A 25,430-nucleotide genomic window follows, 5' to 3' on the forward strand; every position below is an offset into this window, starting at 1 on the left:
AGTTTTTGTATTTTAGAAGTTAAAATCTGATGTTCACAGTAAAACAGGTTGAAAACCCTAAGTGACTGTCTAAAAATTGGGCAGCATGAGAACTGAGAAATTAAAGAGCCTTACTTCAGACATTCAGGGCTCCTAGTAATTTGGGGATTTGTTTGTATGTTAAGTTATTTTACTGATTTCTTTTCTTATGACTCTTTTTTTTTATCCTGTTTAGGGACCACAACTAGTTCAAGGTCTTGCCTCTAGAAATATTGTGAAAATTGCGGCACATTCAGATGGTCACCATTACCTGGCTTTGGCAGCCACTGGAGAGGTCTTTTCTTGGGGATGTGGAGATGGTGGACGGTTAGGCCATGGTGATACAGTGTATGTATTATTACTGTTTTCTTATGAGGCAGTGAACAGTTTTTATAATAGCTTTTTTCAGATTAGGCTAGTTAAAAGACTGCAGTAGAAAAATAAACATCTTTCGTACTTAATCTTAATTATGAAATAGTTTATTTGTGAATGTGACTAAATGACTCATGAGTAGTATTTGGTGTTTGTTCAAGTATTTTTTTGAGGGTTTGCTGTGAGTATAATGCTTTATTAGCACTGAGGAGGATATTCTTACTTGGGAATATCCTCATTCTATAAAGTTTTCATAGTGCTTTGTACTTTGTAGTTAATAAATATTTTAATACCAAGAAATATGACATGATCCATGCCTTCTAGGAACTTCTCATGTAGGTGGGGGTAAAAAGACATGCAAAGTGATAGTGATAGTGCAAAGTGTTAATGTTCAAATGAATGACACATACAAAATGCTTTAGGAAATCAGAAAAGGTTCAGGTCAGAATGGGTTATTGGGGGAAGTCTTTGGGGGTAGATGACAGTAGATTAACTGCATTCAACGTTTATATGTTAGAAGTTTCCAAGAAAGTTTATTTAAAACATAGTCGAGTTCTTTGTTTGTTTGTTTGGTTTTTTTTGGCGAGGCATTTGGGGTTAAGTGACTTGCCCAAGGTCACACAGCTAGTATGTGTCAAGTGTTTGATCTGAGGCCGGGTTTGAACTCAGATCCTCCTGACTTCAGGGGCGGTGCTCTATCCACTGCGCCACCTAGCTGCCCCTCGAGTTCTTTAAAGGATGTTTTTGAGTCTGTATTCCAGATTCCATTAACAGTTTTTCTGGGAAACATATTAATTACAAACAGAGATATTATTTTTAAACTATACACTTAATGCTTGAAAATTTATTGAAGAGTCCTTCCCATTCTGAAATAATTGCTATTCTATAATTTGCATATGTAAAATTAAAATTATGTTCATATTTGTATAATCCTTTGGATTATGTGAAACAGATTAAAAATTATGTTATGTATAATTTTACATGATATATTTTCATAAAACAGTTTTTAAAGCAGTTGTCTGTGATTACTAATATTACTTGCAATTGTTATAGATAATCATTTTTCTCAACAAGTGACATTGTCTTTTCCCATATACCATTAAATAATATTTAAATTTTTAAAAGTTCTCTTGTTTTTTCTGTGTCTCACTAGGCCTCTAGAAGAACCTAAGATGATATCTGCTCTCTCAGGAAAGCAAGCTGGGAAACATGTAGTTCATATTGCATGTGGAAGTACATATAGTGCAGCCATTACAGCTGAAGGAGAGCTATATACTTGGGGTCGAGGAAATTATGGCAGGCTGGGACATGGTATGTTCTTGTTTTTAATGTGAAATTGTTAAAGGATAACTTTTTTGGTAAAATTTGTTTGACCTCAATAAGTGTATAAATGTGATTTCCCTTAGGGAAGGGACTTTTCACTTTTATATTTGTATCTGAAATGTGGAGCACATAAGAGGCATTTTATAAATACTTGCTGATTGATTGATGTGACAGAACTTTCTTTTTGAAGGCTCAAGTGAAGACCAGACAATTCCAATGCTTGTAACTGGACTTAAAGGACTGAAGGTTATTGATGTCTCTTGTGGGAGTGGGGATGCTCAAACTCTTGCAGTGACTGAGAATGGTAAGTGAAAAATGAATTTTTCCCCAATGAGAGCTTCTTAACCTAGGCATTCTTTTAAAAGGACTTTGGATATAGTAGCTAGGTGGCGCAGTGGATAGAGCACCGGCCCTGGAGTCAGAAGGACCTGAGTTCAAATGTGGCCTCAGTCACTTGACACTTACTAGCTCTGTGACCCTAGGCAAGTCACTTAACCCTGATTGCCAAAGCAGAAAAAAAAAAGAACTTTGGACTTTGAATTTTAGTTTGAATAGAGTAAGCTTTGTTTAAGACCTTAAAATCATTGATCTTGGATTTTGAATTGATCTCAGGAGGTCATTTGGTTCCCCTTCCTGTCTCAAGTCAAGTGCAGTTTTAGTTTTTTCATATAAATGAAGGACCTCAATGACTTGTCCAGGGATGGGAAGTGTTAATGGCTAACTAGAATCATGGACACACGGATGTAGGGTACTGGAGAGGATCATAGAGGTCAGCTGGGTCCAGTCTCCTTATTTTGTAGTTGAGAAAACTAAGGCCCAGAGGTAGTGACTTGTCAAAGGTCACATTGACTAATGGCAGAGCTGAGATTTGAACCTAGATTCTCTTGACTTCAAATCCAGCCTTTTTTTTTTTTAACCACATCCTTTTGCCCCAGTCTTCTGCTTTTAAGTATTGTATTCTGTGTCCTGTTGATGAATGTTAGATTAGATACAATGCCATGAAATGGAATAATTTCTACTTAATGATTGTCTTAGTTTGACTATTCTAATAGCATAAATATTTGAAAGTTTTGTATTTAAAAATACTTGGTAAGATTTCATTTTCTTTTTACTTATGTTAAGAATTACAGAAGTGTTATGTGCATATATTTTCCAATGTGTTAATTTTTAGAAAGAATAAGACTCTAGTGCCATTTCCAGTTTGAGTGGAGTAGAAAATCAGTATTTAATGATGGTTTAACATCTGATTTTTAGGACTCCCAAGATTATTGTTTAGGATCAAAGAAAACTTAATAAAATTTCCACATAAAATTTAGAATTGTATACCATTTACTGTGAAGTTTTTGTTGACTAACTGTGACCTTTAAATTCTGTTGAATTTGGAATCAGGTATTCTCTGGTACCAGCGAAAATGTCTGCCTTCTCTTTTCTGTGTGGCATTCCTCAAATAATTGATGACAATAATGTCTGTTTTCCACGTCCCCTTCATCTCCTCTCTCTCCCACTACCTGTACCCCAAAATAAAAGACTCCATAAAACTTAAACTACTCCAAGAATTTATTTTCTTTTCTTGGCTAAACATTCTGTTTCTTTAAATATTTCTCATATAATGTGCTCTACAGACTTTTCACCTTCATGGTTTCCCTTTATCAGATATACTCCAACTTGTTGAGCCAATTAAAAATATATATATAAATATATATGTATTAGAACGGAACATAGCATTGCAAATGTAGTCTAACCAGGACAGAGTCCACTCTATCCACTCCTAGATTTAGAACTCTGTGCTTTTTTATTTTTACAGCTGGTGATTGTGTGTGTGTGTGTGTTGGTTTTTTTTTTTTTTTTTTGTGGAGAGGCAGGGTGTGCTGAGGATGCTACATCATTTTATTGATTAGCACTGAGTTACTAAAACATCCAAGATTTATCTCCCCATGTGAACAGCTGCTTAGCTGTTTCTCTCCAAAAGTGCTGTGTTTTACATTAAAGTTCCTCAGTAGATTTGGCTTATAATTCCAAAATATATCAGGATTTTTTGGAATTTGAATTGTGTTCTGAAAGAAAAATCTGCCCCTTCATTAGAAAAATATATTATGTTTTCATATTAATGGTAGAATTCTTTTTTGGTTAAAGAAGTTCTTAATTGAGGTCAGAGCCGGTAAGATTCTGAGTTTTCTTTATATTGCTAGTAACCTTTCCATTTTGTAATTTTTTTCTTTTCCCTATTAATTCCATGTCAATTTGAATTATTAACTATAAATTAGAGATTTAATATTTATCAATTTATTATAATATAATAATAATAAAATATATTATAATTTAGTATTTATTGCCAGATTTTTATATCTAAAGCATTGTGAGGCTAGATTTTTTTTTTGTTTTGTTCTAAAATAGCTTCAATTTTCTTAGAAATTTGATGGTTCCACTTTTGATATGTCATTATCCTTATTGATTATGAAAATGTAGTGTACCTGGAAATGAGTATCATATTTTCTTTTCCAGGTCAAGTCTGGTCTTGGGGTGATGGCGATTATGGAAAACTAGGAAGAGGTGGTAGTGATGGTTGTAAAACACCAAAACTGATTGAAAAACTTCAAGACCTAGATATTGTTAAAGTACGTTGTGGGAGTCAGTTCTCTATTGCTTTAACGAAAGATGGTCAAGTTTACTCATGGGGAAAAGGTGACAATCAGAGACTTGGACATGGAACAGAGGAACATGTTCGATATCCCAAACTATTAGAAGGCTTACAAGGTCAGTGTAATGCAAAATAAAAAGTAAGGTTTCTTGTTTGTTTGTTTTTACCTCTTTTCTTTTACTAGAAATATGATGGAGCTGGTTTCTTTGATAATTTCTTAGAAGGCTTTAATATTTTTAACTAAAATTTGTATTTCTCTACATTTATAGATTTAAAGCCTTCACTCATTATTATTAATTGCAGGTATTCACAATATGCTCGAAATACCAATCAAGCAAATTTAGATTCTTATAATGACTGGTTTATATCATGGTATGCTTTTAAGGCTTCCTGTGTTTAAAGAATAAGTAAAAATTATCCCGTAAATAAAATTAAATATACATGTATATATGGAAATATATGCATATAATTTATATATCTGTACACATACTTCCATTTATTTAGAATAAATACATTTAGATGAAGCATTTTAATTCCTTCTCCTAAGTTATTACAAACCAATCTGCAATTATTTTTAAAAGAAGCATTTTTAGGGGCAACTAGTTGGCACAGTGGATAGAGCACCGGCCCTGGAATCAGGAGGACCTGAGTTCAAAGCCGGCCTCAGACACATAACGCTTACTAGCTGTGTGACCCTGGGCAAGTCACTTAACCCCATTGCCTAGGGCCTCCCCCCCCCCAAAAAAAGCATTTTTATACTGCTTCTAATAAGAGTTAATATATTACTGCAGGGTAATATTTATAATTCATCAAATCTCTCAAATGGGTAACTTTGTCCTTTCTTCAGACCTTCTATGTATAACTGTGTGTGTACTTTTCTATGCACTTCTCATACAATATTTTGTATTGAAGTTATTTTTAACATGTGTTACATAAAGCTCATAGACTAAACTTCATGAGAGTAAGGGCCATGCCTAAGTGCCCTATCTGTCCTCACTGGACACTTAATAATTGTTTGTTAAATTGAACTATAATTTACTATTACCGTGTATTTGTTTAACTTTACAGCAGGGTACTCATTCACCCTTTTGTTTATATTTTTCCCTTTAGTAAACAAATACATTTCCTCCCGTTTTATTCTTTTGGTATACTAACCAACCATAATTAATTTTTGCATCCTCAGATTTCTTTTGCTTTTGTAATTTTTTACTTGTATTTCATAGAAGTTTGTGGTGCTATCTGTGCTCAGAGCACAGCTGCTATTGCATTTATTTGGGAACCTTTTAGTTCCAACTGAGTTAGGAGCATTGGGATCTCTTAGGAAACTCTCTTTGTGTTGGTCTTGTTCCACTACCTATAAATTATAGTATTTCTTCACATTTACATTCAAACTACTGATGATTCATAGAAGGATTGGATTTTTTTTTGCTGATTTGAGGAATGTATTTCAGAAAAAAAAGAATCTCCTTGAAAGAGCTTGCTTGAAAAGCAAAAATTATTTTTGAGAAATGATGTGATAGAGCGAATAGAAAAGAGGGGACAGTTATTTGATATTCACTTATCTATATCAGGGAGAAGTTTAGTAAGAAGCGATAACTTAACAATTCCCTCTCTTTAGTATTTACTGCTGAGATTATTGGCACTTAAAACTTAAAGATTGTAAGCAATATTAGTGATTTAAAACCTAGCAATAATCTTAAGATCTAAATGAATCTTATTAAAAGTAAAAGATTGAGTTATACTTATTTTACTTTTGAGTATCTTCTGATTTCTTATATCTTACTTTTCTTGAGAGACTGCAGCCTGTAGTAGAGGAAGTATTGGCCTCAAAGTCACAAGATCCTGCTTTCAGTCCTGGCTATGCTGTCCATTAGCACCTAATAGTGTTTAATATGGACTTCTGTAAAAAGAAGATGCTTAATAAACATTTATTGATTTCAGTTGTGCATCCTTGGTCAACTCACTTAACTTCTCTGACCCAAAGTTTCATATCTGTAAAAGGGGGGTAATAATGCTTTATAGTATATATTTAAATTTATTGAGAGGATCACGTTAGCAAATGAATATAAAGCAGTTTAGCTGTAAAACAAGTTATGATGTGCTATAAGTTATTTTTATTGTTATCAGAATTTTATAATTAATAGAATTTCTTTTTGTCCCATAGGTAAAAAAGTAGTTGATGTGGCTGCTGGTTCTACACACTGCTTAGCGCTTACTGAGGATAGTGAAGTTCATAGCTGGGGAAGCAATGATCAGTGTCAGCACTTTGACACACTTCGGATTACCAAACCTGAACCTACTGCATTGCCAGGATTAGATACAAAACATATAGTTGGAATTGCTTGTGGTCCTGCTCAGGTAACCAATAAAAGTTTCAACTTTTTAAAAAAATGTTTAAAAAGAAATATAAAAAGTAGAAGAAAAGGCATTATTCGCTTATAGGATAGAGATTGAGTTATAGCTGCTTAATTTTAAAGATTAGAATAAATCTTTCTGAATTTGAAAATATTTGTATCCAGATTTATGAGTTGAAGGTTTACCATCCCTATAAACTAAAAACTAAGTATTCTGAGTTGGGAATTAGGAAGTTATGTTCATGTTTTTATTGCAGGGGAGTAAATGACTCAGTGGACTAAGAAATGGAGTGCATTAAGAAAGTAATTTCTGATTTTATTATTGACTCATGTTTGTCTTTAGGTGAAACATCTAGAATGAATAAAGCCAACTGAACAAAAGATTGCTTATTTATAGGAACATTATTAGTGATGAACAGCATTATAATATTGTTAGTTTATCACTATAGCTTTCAACTAGCTATGTTTTTTTTTTTTTAAGGAATATAATTGATAACATTTATTAGCATTGACCCTAATTCAATGTAGGACTCTTAGTAATACACCATATTAAATATATCTTATTTCAGAAGTTCTAAAGTGGTTTAGGTGACTTCACATCAAAATTGACTTCTTTTTGCTTTCTGCTTTGGTTGCAGTATGGATAAATGCCATTTTCCTTTTCATCTTAAGAGTATCTTTAGTGCTTAAGGATTAGAAGTCAATTCTGTTATTTATAGGTACATCATAAGCAAAGAAGGTATTAGTTATTTTAGGTTTAGAATTTGTATTCAAAAAATATATGGCAATGACTTTTTCTCCACCTAGTAAGTTATCACTAAAGGTTACTTTCACATTGAGTACTCTTGGGGTATCAGTTGTAAATTATGTTTTCCACTTTATTTTGAATGCATGATTTTAGTTTGTTGCCCATGGTCTAATTGCCACTAACAAGGAATTTTCCAGTTGAAGAGTGAATTTTTTTTAAAGCAAGTACTGTGGCACCTAGAGACTAAGGAAGAAAGTGTAGAAGAGAGATCTGAGTGGGTTTTTTTTTTTTTTTTTACACCTTGAGCCCATGAACTTCTTTATTTGTTTGTTTGTTTTGATTTTTTGGGGGAGGCAATCAGAGTTAAGTGACTTGCCCAGGGTCACATAGCTAGTAAGTGTCAGGTGTCTGAGGCTGAATTTGAACTCAAGTCCTCCTGACTTGAAGGTCAGAGCATTATCCACTGCGCCATCTAGCTGCCCCCCCATGAAATCATTTAAAAAAATGTTTTGACATCTGTATTTCACTGTAGTTGGTTTCCTTTGTGATCCCATTCTGTATTATTTTACACATTTCAAAACATTATTCTGAGGAGTCCATAGAATTCATCAGACTGCCAAAGGTGTCCGTGGCACAAACAAGGTAGAACATCACCCTGTCAGAGTGATGATAACAGGGAGAGATAGATAAGCAGAAGAACTAGAGACAGATACATCTAGAAAATAGGGAGTTTTAGAGAATTTCAAAATTGAGTTTCATTTGAGAGAAAAAAGATTAAAGAGGAAATTATTTTATGAAATAACAGTTATAATGATGATGTAATGAATAATGGCTGTCCTTAACATTTATGACACGCTATATCTTTTGTAGCACAGTGAGTTGACTTTTGGAGATTCATGTTAGGTACTTATATTTCATGTATAGAGTTTTGCTTGGTCTTCTTGTTCTGAGTGGTCCATTGGACTACGTGTACCTTTTGTGGTGGATGTTTGCCCAATGACATTTGAACAGTTGGATCTCTTATTACGACAAGTAAGTGAAGGAATGGATGGAACCTCTGACTGGCCACCACCACAGGAGAAAGAATGTATGGCAGTGGCGACATTGAACCTCCTGAGACTTCAGGTATCTTGTATGCCTTTTTTTTTTTTCAAATGTCTACTTAGATATGCTTAAGAATATTTATAAAGTAATTGAAGAAATTTTTTAGGTTCTAACATTTTATATGAATTACTAACAAAATGTCCCAAATATAAGGTGTAACTGTAGTATGGGAATCTAAATTTTTTTGATGTTTGAAGTTATGGAAATCAGTTCAGTGATTTATATGGTCACTTTAGTAAAACACTCAGGGGAATGCAAGAATACACACATTGTTCTATTTATTCTATGCTATAATAATGTAAATTTAAACCTATTAAAATTTACATTTACAGAGTAAACAAAAACATAGAGGAAGATTTGTTTTAAGTCCATGTTATTTAATTTTATTTTCTTCAAACTCAGTTTTTCCACATTGGCCTTTCTAGTTTGGTTGAATTATTAGCTTGTCTCTATACTACTGCTACTTAGTATATGCTTTCATTTCTGCCTGCCTGAATTATTGTAATAACTTTATGCTCAAAACCTTTCATAGTATCTTTCTTGCCTATCAAGTAAAGGTCAGACTGCTTTGCTTGGCGTTTTAGGCTTTCTTTAGTCTGGTACTATGCTACCTTTCCATTCTTACCTTCGTGCTCTTTGCTGTTTGCTCTTCTGTGCATACCCTGTGCCTCTTTTAAATCACCTTATGTAGTAATTAGTTTTGCAACTATCCAGTACACTTACTGTATTATGTATCTGTATCTGTGTACTTATTATCCCATGACTAGCCAGCCTAAGTTCAATATATCAGGAATGTCTTTATCTAAAAAAAACTTTGTGTGGCTCCTAGTACCAAAAACAGTGTTCTGTGTGGAGTAGCAGTTAACACATATTTGTTGATTTGAATTTTTTTAATTTGGAGTCATATACAATGCTTTTTTTTCTCTTCTAAAAAGAATTATTGTTCTTTAAAGTTTACAAATTGTTACCCTCACAATAACCCTTTGAAGTCAATTGTGTATATATTGGTCTCTCAGAAGGGGTAATTGAGGTTAGAACATTTCAGTAATTGCCTAAGTTAATATGGCTAGAATGTGGCAGAATTGAAATTTGAACTCCTTGAGGGATTCCATGTTTTTTTCTACGTGGCCATAACTTCCTGTCTCATAGACTGTTTATGATAAGGTTAGAGACTTGAATGTCAGAAATAACTAAGTGACATGATTTGACCCACAATTTGACTTAATCCTGGGTGTTTTGGGGCGTTTATGTCAGGGTTATTCTAATTTAACCTTAGCAGAAATTGAGTTCCTATCAAAGCAGCTATCAAAAGCGGCTATGTGCAGACCTCTTTTCTAGGTACTGGGAGAGAGATGAAAATTAGATGAGACCTAATCTGTAATCTCAGGTGCAATGGTATGATGACAAAAATAATTAAAAATGAAATATTATAAGACCATAAAGGAGGCATAAAACAAGAACTATGTAAGGTCTGAGACAGAGGAGAGTTTCTTACTGCTGCAAATGGGGGAGAAGATAGAAAACACTTCATGGAGGAGATGACATTGAAGGAATCAGTTAATGTATGAAAGTGATGTTAAAATTTCATTTATTTTTATTGGAAGCAGATGGAATACATGAACATGAGATTAGTTGTTAAAGACCTGAAGTTCAGGGACCTCCTCTAATGCTCCTAAGCTTTGTGACCCTGGGCAGGGCCCTTCAGCTCTTAAAGCTTCAGCTTCCTGGTGTGTTGTAATGTAGGGAAATGATCATTGTGAAGAAAGTCCTTTTATATGCTACATACATATAAATTATTGTTTTTATTTAGATCAACATTATAATAAAGTTCTAATCTGTTCTTAAGAGTTTTTATGATAGATTTCCATTTAATTGTTCAAAGTGTGAGTGAAATTAACTTGTTTTCTTTCAGTTGCATGCTGCTATTAGTCACCAGGTTGATCCAGAATGTCTTGGATTGGGTCTGGGAAGTGTGCTATTGAATAGCTTGAAACAGACAGTTGTAACACTAGCAAGTAATGCTGGAGTTCTTAATACGGTGCAATCAGCTGCTCAAGCAGTACTACAAAGTGGATGGTCTGTGCTGCTTCCAACAGCAGAGGAACGAGCAAGGGCTCTTTCAGCTCTTTTACCCAGTGCAGGTAGGCTTGGAAATAGGTGTGGGACTAAGGAAAAAAAGAAATAGATAAAAGATATAGCAGCCTTGCAGTCCTACCCTTAACCCCCCACCTCCCACCCACCTATGGGAAGTTACTTGCTTTCATTTCAAGTCTTCTTTTTTTTTTTTTTAAAGTTTCAGGAAATGATATGAATGTAAGCCCAGGACGTCGGTTTATGATTGATCTTCTTGTAGGCAGTTTGATGGCCGATGGAGGATTAGAGTCTGCATTAAATGCTGCCATCACTGCAGAAATTCAGGTATAATCTGACAATAAACTTTTTTTTGATATACCACGTGTGCACGTGTGTGTTGTTGGTATGAGTGTGCACTCGTGCGCGCACACACACACGTGAGAGCTGTTTCATGAATATGTGTTTCTTTTATTCTGAGAATTCTTTGAATTTGGCATCTTTTAATCATTAGTGTGGATTGTACCCAATGACTCATACTTTTACAAGTATTCCTATGAAAGTATAAATTTAAGTTTATTATGCTTACAAAACTATAAAATAATACATTGATCACAGTGGGAGAATTTTAGCCCCAATACAAATATGCAAACTATTGTTCTTTAATATAAGAATTTGCTCAGATAACTACTTTGCATAAAAAATTTAGCTTTAACATTGTCTAATAATTATATACATTATAGTCAAGTAGAGAAGAAACACAGAAGGAAGGTGAACAGTGCTAAGGCTCAAAAAAGAGAAAACACACACAATGTTGAGGACAAAAGTGGAGGCTTCAGATTGTAGTGAAAGATACTCCTGGAAAGTTAGGACATAGTCGTGGAGAGAGACAGATCTCAAAGATGCATTGGATCATTTGTTCTGGGGTGTAGCTTTTGATTGGGTAGAAAAATGAAATGTGTCTTAATGTTTTGGTCTTCAGGAAAATATGAAATGAGAGAATGAGAGAGAGATTAAGAAAGAGAGAAAGAGAGATACAGAGAGTGAGAGAGTGCAAGCAAAAGAGAGAATACGTCCCCCTACCTAAAATAAGCAGTAGGAAGAGAAAAGGACCACACCCTTTCCAAAAACAAAAAGAAATTTTTACAACATAACTGCCTCTACTCTGAAGTATTTATATTTTTCAAAATGAGAAATATAGTGATATTAGCACTTTCAATTTTCCACAGTAGGATATATAAGAATGTTCTATGTTCTGTCTTTTCTATGTCCTTTCTGTTTCAGTTTAACCTTGTAAACATGTGTCTCTTCTTACACATGCTGGTCAGCTGCTTAAACCATCGTTATAGAGTACTTAGGTATCTCCTTAAAGATACAGGCTAAGTTTATCATGAAAAATAGGAAGAGGAACACGTGTGGGGACCTGACATAGATGATCTGTCAGGTTTATTAAGGGGATTTGTTCTGTGAAGTTTGGGTTCAGTCAAAGGGCTACACTTGAGGATCTGGAGGGCCACATGTGACCTTGAGGCTGCAGGTTCCCCATTCTTGTCATAAGCAATCCAAAAATCTTTTTTAGGGAAAAGGTTTTTACCTTGCGTGATATCTAATTGCCATCATTGAAAAGCACTTATTAAATAGCTTCATTCATTTGTTCATTCATCTGTTTATTTAATTTGTCTGTCGCAGATATTTGAATACAAGCAGGGCATGATTCGGAACATGAGGGAAAGGTGTGTGAAATGGTTCCTCTATTTAGGAAGCTTACAGTTTGCCTAGAAATTCTTAAGAGCGTAATATAACTTCTCACTGGGTTGATCAAGAAAGGATCTGTAGAGGTAGTGAAATTTGAATTGGACTTTAAAGAATGGAATGAGTTTGGGTAAGAAGATACTAGAGAGGAATACAGTTGTGTAAGGAAGAACAGAGTTGAAAAGAATAGAGTTGGGGACTGTGTAGTTAACTTTGGCTGATGCATAGAATACTTGCAAGAGATAGTAGGAAAGAAACCTGTAAAGCTTCATGCATCAGGGCCTAATTTTGGACTACCTGAAATGTAGGGGTAAGAAATTTGTATTTTATCCTATAAGAAATGAGGAATCATTAAAGGTTTTGAGCATGTGATTGACGCAAAGAAAGCAATGCCTTAAGATAAATGTGAGATTGAAGAGATTGGAGGCCTGGAGATCTGTTAGGAGTACTGCTGTAATTTGGCATGATCTTAATAAAGGTCTTCATTTAGGTGGTGGCAGTGGAAAGTTAAAGGAATGGAGAGCTGTGAGAGAAATTTTGAAGGGGACATTCATAGGATTTGGTAACTGTCTTAATGGAGTTATGGGAGGAGAAAGAAGTAAAATATGAAAGAAGTTGCAAACTGGATGATGGAAAGAACAGTAGTACAATTAATAAAAGTAGTATAGTGAGAAGATGTGGAACTATTTGGGAGTGGGAAGGGGAGAAATTGAGCTTTATCTGAAACAGATTGTTTTGATGTGTGAATGGAAATATGTAGTAGGCGTTTGGAAATATGGAGGTCAAAAGGAAGATTGTGGCTAGATATTGATAGTTACCTGCATAATTGAAGCCTTAAGGATGTAAAATCTTGAGACAGAATGGGTAGACAGAGAAGAGAATAGGGCTAAGGACATATTCTTGGGGGATTATTCACACTTGGGAGACAGGGAAGAAAAGAGGAGATCGTAAAAGTCAGAGGTAGTTGTAAAATCAGAAGAGTATAATATCTAGGAAATTAATGGAATAGAGAATTTTGGAAAAGTGGTCAGTGTTGCTGAACATGTGGTCAGCAGCCAGTGAAGGGGACTCTGAGGATGGAGAAAGAAAACCTTTGAACTTAGTAATTAGGTCACTGGTAACCTTACAGAAAGCATTTTTAGTGGAATATTTGGGAGAGGAAGATGACAGGAGATCAATATGTAAGTGTTGATAGCTTCTTGAGAGGAGAATTGTCAGTGAAATAAGGAGAGAAATGGAATATTTTCTAGTTGGTTAATGTTGAGTGAGGGAAGGTTAATTCTTCAGGTTTAAGGAGGACTGAACTTTTTTATATGTATTGGAGAAGGAGTCAATAATGAGGGAGAAACTGACAATGTGAGATTTGTCAATATTGATGTCTCATTTTATTTGGGGTCTTAGTTTGGCCTAATTATACCATATCAAGGCAGTTTATTTCTGCATTGAATGATTTTGTTAAATTTGTTAATTTTTCATTTCCTTTAGGAATTATTTAGAATCTTTCTATGTCTTCTTGTTGAAGCTGTGAGAATCCAGAGTGACTTGTCTCTGCTGATTTCTTTCATAGACTGCTTAAGAATCTTATTAGTTTGCTAACAAGATACCTATTAATATTTCCCTCCTTTTTGTGTCATAGGATATTGAAGCAAAAAAAGAAGCTCAGAAGGAAAAAGAGATTGATGAACAGGAAGCAAATGCTTCAACGCTTCATCGGAGTAGGACGCCATTAGATAAAGACCTTATTAATACTGGAATTTATGAATCTGCTGGAAAACAGAGTTTACCTCTGGTTCAACTAATACAACAGCTCCTTAGGTATATAGTCTTTTAAAAGCATGATCAGAAAGATATCATATGAAGGTTGGCATGAATAATTGTCTCTACTAAGCTTTTTTTCTTTTTTCCAAGAGGAGTATCAGATAAAGACAGCTACTTCACGTCCTTTGGGAACGGTGGGCAGATTTAAAATCAGCATCACTCTTCTGTAAATTTTAGGGTTGAGGTGAAGCAAGAATAAATATATTGGCCCTTTGCTGCTCATTAAGAACGTTGGCTCAAGCAGTCAACCAAGGTAACTTAGATCATTCCACCCATTAGAAAGATTATGAAGGTACATTTTTATGAGATTGGAAATTGTGAGGGAGGTTACCTGGTGGAGCGATATCCTGTAATAGGCAGAAATGGAAAAGATCTAAAATAACAAATGTGGATGGTACCTTTGTCAAGGACACTGTAGGAACAGAACCCAAGAGTAATTCTAAGCTGTTCCCTAAAAACCTGTTGTGCTTTTATGGTCATGAATGCCAGTGAAACAGCAGAAGTTCTCTTCCGATTATGTAGCAGTACTATAGTTAAGCTGTTCTGGAGTACTGAGTGCTGTATATATTAAAGGACTCTGGTCCCTTCATGTTAAGAAAGACATAATAAACAAAGAATAAAATCTCTATAAATAAGATGACTGACTAAACAAATTTAGAACTTTTGACTTGGCGAGACAAGACTAGAATGGGTGTGGGTGGCTAGTTACAATTAGGATTTTTAATTATAATAATAGCTTATATATATATATGTATATATAACACTGTAAGATTTGTAAAGCAACTCACCAGTGTTGTTTCATATTTTAAAATTATCTATGTGGATAGATTGAATATGGCTTGTTCACCAAAGTGAGAATATCAAAAGTGTGCAGCACCCTTTGCAGATTGAAAGAGGAAACTTTTTACGGTTAGTACTTATCACACTGTACCAGCCACATGGAGAAACTCAGACTGTTTTTGATTAATTTTGACTCAAATGAAAAACTTGGATACAGTGGTTAATAATCCTAAAAATAAGTCCAAAAAGGATGAGGTAAGTTTGATATTACTGAGGGTGGAAATTCCCTCCTTCAGCATATTCTTTGGTGCCACTGTTAGAGGTTCAATACTGGATTTAATGGGTCTTTGGTTAATTGATAAGAAATCTTTATATACACTGTAACTTCCCAGATCTCACTGTGTCTTTGCATTGAACTTCTAGGATGGGAATTGGCTACCTTAGCTCTACATCCATTGATGCTGTTTGTACCCCCTATTTCCTGTGTAGTAATTTTAGGGACACTTGGTGGAAGGGAGTGTTCGTTAACATGACCATTCTAATGTCAGCATTCCCTTTCAGTTTACATACAGTAAAATTATTGTAGGTATTGTCAGTGAGATAGAGATGGTTATGTAAAATTGTTATTGAATACTTAATCTGTTAGGTGATAAAATACTTTCCAAATTTTAGATGTAAAAATAAAAAAAATTAAGATATATTTTATTTTGCTTATCATTTGGGAAATTTGAGTTAAGAAACATTGCCCCCAAAATGGAAAATAATTTGAAAATAAGTTTTTTTTTCTTAGGATAGTTGCTTTTAGGAGGCCAATAGTTGCCACCTGATTTTGAAAACAAACTGCTAGAGATTGAAGTGTACTTTTAAAAAAATTCTTTATTTTGATGGTTTCATTGTGTGTGTATGTGTGTCACAGCATAGCTAACAGACCTCGCATGTACAATCAACATCAAATTGCATGCTTTCTCAAGAAGAGAAAAGGAGGAGAATTTGAAACTCAATTTAAAAAATTGTTAAATTTTTTAATGTGTAATTGGGAAATATTTGACGAAATAAATAAAAATAACTAAACAAAAAAAATAAGCTGCTAGGTGAAATATATAGTCTTTATACTTTAATGGTCAAGCCTTTCCTGATTATAAATTTTTATTAGGGTCCTGAGGAAGGAGACTGAATTTTATTCTTAGAAAATATGATGTTTTTCCAAGTTATTAAATGTTAAGAGTGACTGTTTTAAATATAGCAAAGTTTATATTTAAACCACAAAATAATAAGAAACACCTCATCTTATGTTGTATCAGAAAGTCCAAGATTCTCAATCCCACTCTTAAATTTGTCCTTAAGCAAGTCAACAAATTACTTTATTAGGTTCATACTATCCTGTCTAGTCGGGGAAATTTTAGTGCCAGGTACAGATTCTAATGGTTGTCCATAAACTGGAAGATGAGGCCTTATGTACTAGTGTTCAGCATCTCTAAGAAGGGACAGTCGTTAGGGTCAGACAAGACTATTTCTCAGGCATCCATCTATTGTGAATTGAAAGTGGCCAAGAGAATCTTGCTATCCCTCATTCTTATGCTTGTTTCCTTACAGTTATTAGTTTCCTAGAATTAATCCTCTGAGTGATGCTATCAGCAGAAATATTCTCCAAAATGGTAGTAGATTTCTCCAGGATACATGTGGCATTAGCATATAAAGTGACTAAAAAGTTGTAGCAAGTATATGCTCCTTAACCTGGATGCCTTCCAGTTGATAGATCACTGTGTTCCATTTTTTTGTCTTGTGCTTGCAGGTGTTGCCTAACTGTAAGAGTACAGACTTCTTTAGATAGTTGATAAGGTCAAGGTAGGGAGTGTTTTAGAGTTACGCTGTAGGCAAACTCGCCTACTCTGGGAGTAATCCTCACCAACTTCCCCTCTTAATCTGTATGAATGCAGCCATTTATTTTGGCTGCATTCATACAGATTAAGAGGGGAAGTTATCTCGTTATCTAGAGGTTAAGAAGACAGAGATTAACTGGTTTTTGTTGAAAACTCTTCTTCTCTTGTGAAACTTAGAGATAATACACTGCTTTTGTGACTCACACCCAAATGAGAAGGTTCTATGGAAACAGCATTGACACTCCAGGGTGGACAGAAGGATGGCCAGTGTTTTGGGGTCTAAGGTTATTGTTACACTGTTCAAGAATATTTCTTGGAGTTTAAAACAAATAATAATTTATTCTCTTAATACAGAAACTAGTGAATAGGTCAGGTTGCTAGCATTAGCTGCTGCTGCTCCTTTATAGGCTAATTCTTTTCCTGATTTTTGCTTTACTTTTGGCCCATTTTCTACTCACCTTGATTGTACATCATCGTTTCCCTCCAATAACCATGGTATTACTTCTCCCCATCACACAACTTTAATAAGAGAGTATTTGGCAGCTGTGCATTGCAAATATTAACACTGATAGTGCAGCTATTATTGTTTCTATTTCAAAACCTGTAAAGTGGGTATGAAAATATAAAGATAGATTTATATGAAAAATAATATGAAAATCTGAGTCTTTTTTTTTTTTTTGCTTCACAAAAGTATGAAATCCGTAAAGTATGTAAACTCTTCATCATTCTGATTATTTCCTGTCTCTCAGTTCCCTGTCTGGCTAGTTTTCATATCTTGTTGGTTCCATATTTCTATCACATTTATTGCATCTGTCCCCTTTCTCTACTCCCAAGGCTACTAACCTAGTTCAGGCCCTCTATCACCTGATGACTGACTACTGTAACATGCAACTATTTGGTTTTGCTTTGTCCAGCCTTTCCCTTCTCTAGTCTATTCTGCACATAGCTTCCAAATTGATATTCCTAAAGCACTGATATAAAGCCATGTCACTGTCCTTCACAAGAAAATTCAGTGGCTCTCTTATACCTCTAAGATAAAATGAAAAGGCCATTGTTTGTCATTTAAAAAGCATTTGAGAAATTTGTTCCAGCCTACCTTTTTAGAGGAAGGGTTCTTAATTTTTTTTGAGTTGTGATCCTCTTTGGCAGCCTAGTCAAGCTTATGTGGATCCCTTCTCTGAATGGGTGTCTGTTGCCCAGTTGTCTAGTTGAAGGAAGTGCCAAATTTCAGTTAGAGGTGAAAATAAAGATGTGATTTTTTTTCCCCCATTTAAGTTAATGGATTCCCCTGAAATCTATCCCCAGACTTTATTCACTATCCATTGACCCTAAGTTGAGAACTTCTGTTGTAGAGTTATTTTATGTTACTCCTCCTTATATGCTCTGTAAGCCAGACTTTCTGACTTGCTGTTCTTTCTTCATGATAGATTATTGACTGTTTCCAAGTCTTTTCAGAGGCTGCCTCCTGTACACGAGTGCCCTCTCTCTTATCTGCCTGTTAGAACTTCTGGTTCCATTAAGATCTCAGCTCAGGTGCCAGTTCCCACAAGAGATTTCTAACCCCCATCAAAATTACTATGAATATGCTTAGTATACTTTGTGTTTACTTTGTGAATGTTGTATCCTTTCTATCCTCTTCCCCTTAAGTAGGAAGAAAGGATTGTTCCTTGAGGGAAAGGAATGATTTCATTGTATCCCCAGTGCCTAATTCAGTGCTTTATACATGAGGCACTTATTAAATGCTTTATAAATTGAGTAAAACCAGCCAAGCTCTGCCAGGATATTTACAGTTATTTGATTCATAAAGAACTTTTTTTGGGAGTGTGCTATTGTAAAATGGTGCCCTTTTATTTGTCAATCTCACAGTATGGGAGAACTGGTGAGTTAGAATATGAAATATTTTAAGTTCATTGAATGATATGCACTTTTGTAATGGTAATTATAGGCTCATAGGATTTAGAACTGGAAGGAAACTTGGAGATTAATTTCAGTCCCCTCATTTAAGCTGAGGAAACTGATAATGACTAGAGAGATTCATTACCCAAACTTACTCAGGTAATAAGTAGCAGAGTTGTAATTCAAATCCATGTGTTTCGACTTCAAATCCAGTGCTCCTTTACTGCATGAAAAAACCTTAGTGCTAATTTCAAAACTTACTTTTCTTCTGACTTCACAGACCCTGTACTGTGTAAGTTTTCTGTAGTGCTTATAACAGAGTATAGGACCTTGGACAAATCACTTACCCTAACCTCTCAGTGTTCCATACAACTTTTTAAGTCTAATAAAGTTGCAGAGCAGTGCCAAAATGCATTGGTAGAAGGAGTTTTCATGCTAGGATTTGCCTGTGCCAATGAAGTAACAGCTTTGGATAAAAAAAAAATCATAGAATGTTATAGCAGTAATAGCTATAAACAGTTTGGTGGTCCACAGCATTCTCTTATGATTAATTTTTTTTTAAATTGTAAGTTTAGAATAGAGTAGAATTTTATGATGCTTTTCAGAGAATATCATAGCCTTTTTTTTGCACAATGTAATAACATTTTAAAAAACATCTTTTTTATTTCACTTAGAAATATTGCTTCCCAGACAATAGCCAAATTGAAAGATGTTGCTCGTCGAATTTCATCCTGTCTTGACCATGAGCAATATAGTCAAGACAGATCTGCTTCCCTGGATTTGTTGCTTCGTTTTCAGCGTTTACTTGTCAGTAAACTCTATCCAGGAGACAATGGTGGTCAGGTCTCAAATTCCTTTAGTAAGTAGCTTAATTTTTTAGTAATATTTAAGATGTTTGTCATCTATACTTTTCAATTTGAACTTGGATGTTCGTATTAAATGCTGATTTAAAATTAATAACATTATTTTCTTCTCAGTTTTCCTATTGAACATATCTTCATTAAAACCATTGAACATTTTTACTTAATTGTGCTTTCAAACTGAATGCAGATCATGTCAGAGAATACAAGTTTGTGCTTCTTTAGTAAAATTGTTATTTCAAATTAAGTGTAGTAAACTTATCAGAATTATAATACACATACTGGTGTCAGAGCCTTGGGAACTATCATACTTAGGAAATAAGGAATCATTTAAGTAAGTTGCTCCATCTCAGTAGACTAAGCCTTGCTGCATTTTTTATATTTTTGCATCTAAGTTCTTCTAGTTCTCCATGAATAAGTTTGGTTTTCTAAAAGGTGTACACACACACACACACACACACACACACACACACACACACACACACACGTGTGTGCCACAACCCCCCTCCCCCCCCAGGTTAACAAAACAAGATTTTGTAGATAGGAAAAGATGAAATTGAAGATGTTTACTGGTTTTGACATGGAAAACAACCAAATGGATTAAAAAAATTAGCATTTTGTATGGAAAAAAACTCTTTATTATCACAGGTTAGCAATTTAAATAATTTCATCTAAAGTATAAATATTTTTAATGCTCAAAAGAATTGAGACTTTAAAAAAAAAGCCACACATTATTATATGCCAGGAAATCTGCTAAGCACTTCACAAATATTACCTCATTTGAACCTCACAGCAGACTTGGGAGGTAGGTGCTGTAATTATCCCTGTAATATAGTTGAGAAAACTAAGGCAGACTGAATGCCAGCAAGAGTTTAAGGTTGAATTTGAACTTAAATTTTCCTGATTGTAGGTGTAGCCCACCATCCACTGTACTACCTAGCATTTTTGGAAAATTGCCAAGAATTATTCCAATTTAATAACTTAAATTGGAGAATTTGGAAGTTGTATGTTACAAAACATCTATTATTCCTTTTATTTAGCATTTTAATAACTCTGTCCTAGGTATTGTATAACTAAATATTTAACTGGATTGGTCATGTGATCTAATACATTAAAAGGCCTGACCATATGATCTAAGCATGTAGATAAGACCTATGGGATAGGGAGAATAATTAGGCACTAAACTTAAGTTGATTACTAGTGTAGATGAGAGGAGTACCTAGTACTGAAGTTCTTAACTTGGGATCTGTTGATCCTTTGGAGATCCTTGGATAGATTTCAGGGAGTTAGAGAACTTGAGTAGGGGAAAAAAACTACATCTTTATTTTCAACAACCTCTAACTAAAATTTAGCATACCAGTTATGAATATTCTGAGAACAGATTCATTGGCTTTATCAGACTGCCAAAGGAAGATCCATGACATAAAAAAAAGTTAAGATCCCCTTAGAGAATGATGGTAAAACTTTAATTGGTTATAAACAAAATAGCATAATATAATAATGAATAAAATGCAGTTTGAAATAGAATTCTTTGTTGTGTAATTTTTTCTTCAAGGTCCTGAGCTGTTAGGAGTTGGTTCTTTGCTGAAAAAATATACAGCTCTTTTGTGTACGCACATTGGAGATATACTGCCTGTGGCAACTAGCATTGCGTCTACCAGTTATCGGCACTTTGCAGAAGTATCTCGTGTTGTGGATGGTGATCTAACAGGTAGTTCTTGTAATAGATGAATGCGATTTTTGATTGCTTAGATTTTGACTAATTTCAACATGTCTTTATAATTTTGAATTTTGTTACAGTGACAAAAGACTGTCATTCCTGCTAGAAACATAAGAAATTTTGGTATTGTGACATACAGCCTCTGTAGGATTTTTTTTTTGATGAAATGGAAAGAAATTATTAGTTGGAAATTTAGCCTGATGCCTTTTTATGATGAAAAGAGTACTGATAGGCTCTTAAAACTTTCAGGATAGATGACATATTTAATAGATGTGATTTTTGAAGGAAATTATTTTAGGAAAAATATGTTCTTCCAGCTTTGTAAAATAAAAATTCCATACTTTTTAAGTATCAAATCATGACTTAGTGAAAAGGGAACAGAATCTAAAACCGGAGGTGTTTTTTAGTAACTCAGTTTAAGGGATACTTTGAAATAGCTTTTGTCTTAAAATATTATCTTAGAGCTCACTATATTTTCTTTTTCCTTTAGGTGTTCTCCTTCCAGAGCTCATAGTATCTATTGTCCTCCTCCTCAGTAAAAGTCCTGGATTAATGCAGGAAGCTGGGGCTATTCCTCTCTTGGCTGGCCTACTGGAACATCTGGATAGGTTTAACCATTTAGCACCAGGAAAAGAGAGAGATGATAATGAGGATTTAGCATGGCCTGGAATAATGGGTATGTTGTTTTAACTTAAAGTATTCACAGTCAGAAGTGTGAGAAACATCTTAGTTTGTCATTTGTCATAAAAATCTTTTGTTTAGAAGTAACATTCTAGATACTGAATTTTTTCCCTTGCTTTTTTGTGCAAGGATTATTGTGAAGAGGAGATATATAAGAAGTAATTTTTCTATCCACAAAAAGCATAGTAAGAAATAAAATTTTAGTATGGGATTAGAACTTTACACTATATGTGTATGAATAATTTCTGTTAGTTTTGTTAAATAGTGGAATAGACTAATGAGAGATTCTGAAAATGGGAAGAGTATGAGGGAGTATGAAAATGGAGCGGAGGGTGTGGGATGGTTTGTCTTCAGAGAAATAATAGATTCTTTGCTTTAGAGCATCTCAAAGATATAATCTAGCTTAGAGGTGGAAGGAGGAACTAGGCCAGTATCTCTTTTTACATGCTCAGTGTTAATGATAGCTACTAATCTTATCTTTAACTGTCCTGATAAAATTGTACTTCTTTGGAATGAAACTTGTGGATTGATAATAGTTCCATTCTCTGAATCTTTTGATTATTTTTATTATTTTCATCTTATTAGAGAAATTGTATTATTTGGTGATGAAATTCATTCTGATTATATTTGCTACTTGAAATATAGATGTATCCATTTTATGATTTATACTTTTTGTGTGTTCTTAAATCGAAGTCACATGTCTGGGAGAATCAAGTCTCATGGACTTAGGGACATAGTAAAATGTAAAGACACAAGAAGTCATAACCTAGATTTATAGTTCACTCATCTTGGTACATGATCTTGATTATTTTCACATTTTGTACTAGTAGGTTTATGTATTTACTTTTACTTAATTCCCCTTTAATTATAGGGTACAGCTTAAAAAGTTTATGAGATTAAATTTGTTTCTGAAAAAATTTGTTTCTGAAAAAAAAAGCTTGTCTTAGAATCAGGGATGCCAGAATTCAGCATTGAGTTCCCTTTTCAGTGTTAATGATTTTTTTCCTTTGGCAATCTCATTTACCTGCACTGCTTCATTTATCATGTCTAATCATGTCTATGTAAATGACTCATAAGAAAGCTTTGACTGTTGTCCTGAGCATCAGACCCTTACCTGGATGTCTCACTTGCATCTCAGGTGTGTCCAAAATCAAATTACTTTTTTGTTTTTCCAAAACCTACTTTTCCTTTTGTCTTAGTGGCAATGTCTTTCAACTAGTCTGCTGTTTTTGAAATCTTAATATAAATATTTACTCTTCTTTTTCCTCTACTTGCTGTATCCAGTCAGTTAACAAATCCTGTCTGTTCTGTGTTCATAATATCTGTCATATCTGTCCCCTCTTCTTTTATCTAATTGCCACTATATCAATTTATATGCTCATTGTTGTCTTCTTGGACAGACCTTCTTGTGTCCATTTTCCTTTTTCTCATATATAGACTTGATTCTCTCAGTCTTTTGTTGTTGTTTTTTTTTTACATTTACTTTTGGAAACTTTAAAGACTTTAAATTAAATTTATTTTGTAAATAATTAAGATGTCCAAAATTTATTTCTGGGTCATTTGGGAAGGAATTTGTGTGTATCTTATTTCTGTTTTCATTTTCATGGTAGTTTATGGCTAGTCAGCACTGCTGCATACTGCAGCATTTACTTTATTGTTTTCTATGAGAAGTTCTGTTGACCAATTCTAGACCGTTCTATTACCGTTTTCCCCCCTCAATTTGCTATTTTCTTTATAATGTAAGTTTCACGATGAAAATATAGTGTGTGCATCTTAGCAATGAGAGATATTTTACCACATTTTTCCTTTCCTGTTCAGGGTCATTTTTTACTGGTCAAAGTTGTAGGAATAATGAGGAAGTAACACTTATACGTAAAGCTGATCTGGAGAACCACAATAAAGATGGAGGCTTCTGGACGGTGATTGATGGGAAAGTGTATGATATAAAAGACTTTCAGACACAATCTTTAACAGGCAATAGTATTCTTGGTAAGATGTAATTTTTAACTTCATAATCAGAAATTGTATCAACTGTCGTTTTATAGAGAACATTTAGATTATTTACTTTATAGATCATCTAGTACACCTTGATGTGTCCATGGCTTCAGAGTATTTATGCAGTGCCAGTCAGATTGGGGCTAAGCACCTCTCTTTCATTATTCTTCATTCATTCATTCTTGAGTTTACCTTAGCCTTAATTAGGAAGAGTCTTTAGATATTCCCTGTTCTTAGGATGTTGATAAATATCTCTGTCAAACACTAATCCTTATATTAAGGCTGGAATCTAAGCAGTTAGGTCTATAAATATTTTTGAAATGGTACTCCTTTTTTATAATTATTGGCATTTCCATCTCTTGTTTTTTTGGTCCTTTTTATTATAGCTCAGTTTGCAGGTGATGACCCAGTAGTTGCTTTGGAAGCTGCTTTGCAATTTGAGGATACAAGGGAATCAATGCATGCATTTTGTGTTGGCCAATATATGGAGGTAAAATTTGAGTTGAGTAAATGTCATATTGCATCTCTGTTTGGTGAAATTTGTTTTTAGTTTTGTGATATGATTTATGTAACAAATTGTCATCAGTAGTAATTTAACACGTGTTTTCTTATGTAAGCTTATCGTTAAGACAACCTAAAATACGGTGGTGTGCTAATTATTTATTTAAATTTATTTAAATTATTGGTAAAATGATACTTAATGTGGAAGATGTGAGTATTTTTCAGAAGAAATGTAATTTGTATGCCTTTTTGCTTAAATGTTCTATTCTTAAGTTATATGGAAAGTTGGATTTATACTCAAGAATGAAAAAAATGTGTGCCTGTTCTTATCTTGGGATACAGCAATTCATTCCAGTTCAGCACAGTATTATTGTCATAGTTGGTATAACCAAGAATGTTGGAGAATTATTTAGTCACTTCTTTTAAAAGATATTTTGATTTTTGGTATTACTGTATAACTTGAGAGCAAAAAAGCATTATATGTCGTAACAGTTAAGGTAGGCAGTGTTGCTCTATAGAGGATAATTATTCTGGATGTGAAATTGCTAAGTTACTTCCTGCAGAAGATTTCTATGAAGTTAATGAATATTTATGCTGAACCTTTCCTTTACTTAAATAACTTTTTATAAAGCATGAATAATAAAACCCAAAGACTATCACCTTTGGCTTACTTAGAAACTTTTCTGTAAGTAAAACTTTATATTAGAGGATTAGCAAATGAGTAAAGTTTAGTTTTTCTGTTTTTTGACAAATTCATTGTCGAATGAATAAATCATCTTGAACCTGATTAATACTTGACTCTTATTTGGAAAGGGTTCCATTTTTAGTAGAGCAGAAACTGCTTATTCATTTGATGTCTTTGTCCACATTTAGTGGAGGAGAGTAGTAATATGTAAGTATATAGTTATTTTGGTTTCCAC

At 34.0% G+C, this 25,430-nt stretch overlaps 1 protein-coding gene across 1 annotated transcript in view; it reads left to right on the forward strand.

Moving 5' to 3' along the window:
• Positions 1-25,430, forward strand: part of HERC2 (HECT and RLD domain containing E3 ubiquitin protein ligase 2) — a gene marked incomplete at its 5' end in the record, with an annotated part of 200,575 nt that overhangs the window by 54,220 nt on the left and 120,925 nt on the right. The window contains 14 exons of the mRNA XM_027856650.1: positions 215-366; positions 1,544-1,701; positions 1,904-2,017; positions 4,216-4,467; positions 6,516-6,709; positions 8,378-8,578; positions 10,470-10,698; positions 10,851-10,975; positions 14,016-14,194; positions 19,428-19,612; positions 21,169-21,324; positions 21,824-22,009; positions 23,833-24,003; positions 24,396-24,499. Coding sequence (XP_027712451.1) covers positions 215-366; positions 1,544-1,701; positions 1,904-2,017; positions 4,216-4,467; positions 6,516-6,709; positions 8,378-8,578; positions 10,470-10,698; positions 10,851-10,975; positions 14,016-14,194; positions 19,428-19,612; positions 21,169-21,324; positions 21,824-22,009; positions 23,833-24,003; positions 24,396-24,499 — 2,406 coding nt within the window. The remainder of the gene's footprint in view (positions 1-214; positions 367-1,543; positions 1,702-1,903; positions 2,018-4,215; positions 4,468-6,515; positions 6,710-8,377; positions 8,579-10,469; positions 10,699-10,850; positions 10,976-14,015; positions 14,195-19,427; positions 19,613-21,168; positions 21,325-21,823; positions 22,010-23,832; positions 24,004-24,395; positions 24,500-25,430) is intronic.

This window comes from Vombatus ursinus, unplaced genomic scaffold (genome assembly GCF_900497805.2).
Source record: "Vombatus ursinus unplaced genomic scaffold, bare-nosed wombat genome assembly UNPS02011591.1, whole genome shotgun sequence".
In the NCBI taxonomy this organism is placed as follows: Eukaryota; Metazoa; Chordata; class Mammalia; order Diprotodontia; family Vombatidae; genus Vombatus; species Vombatus ursinus.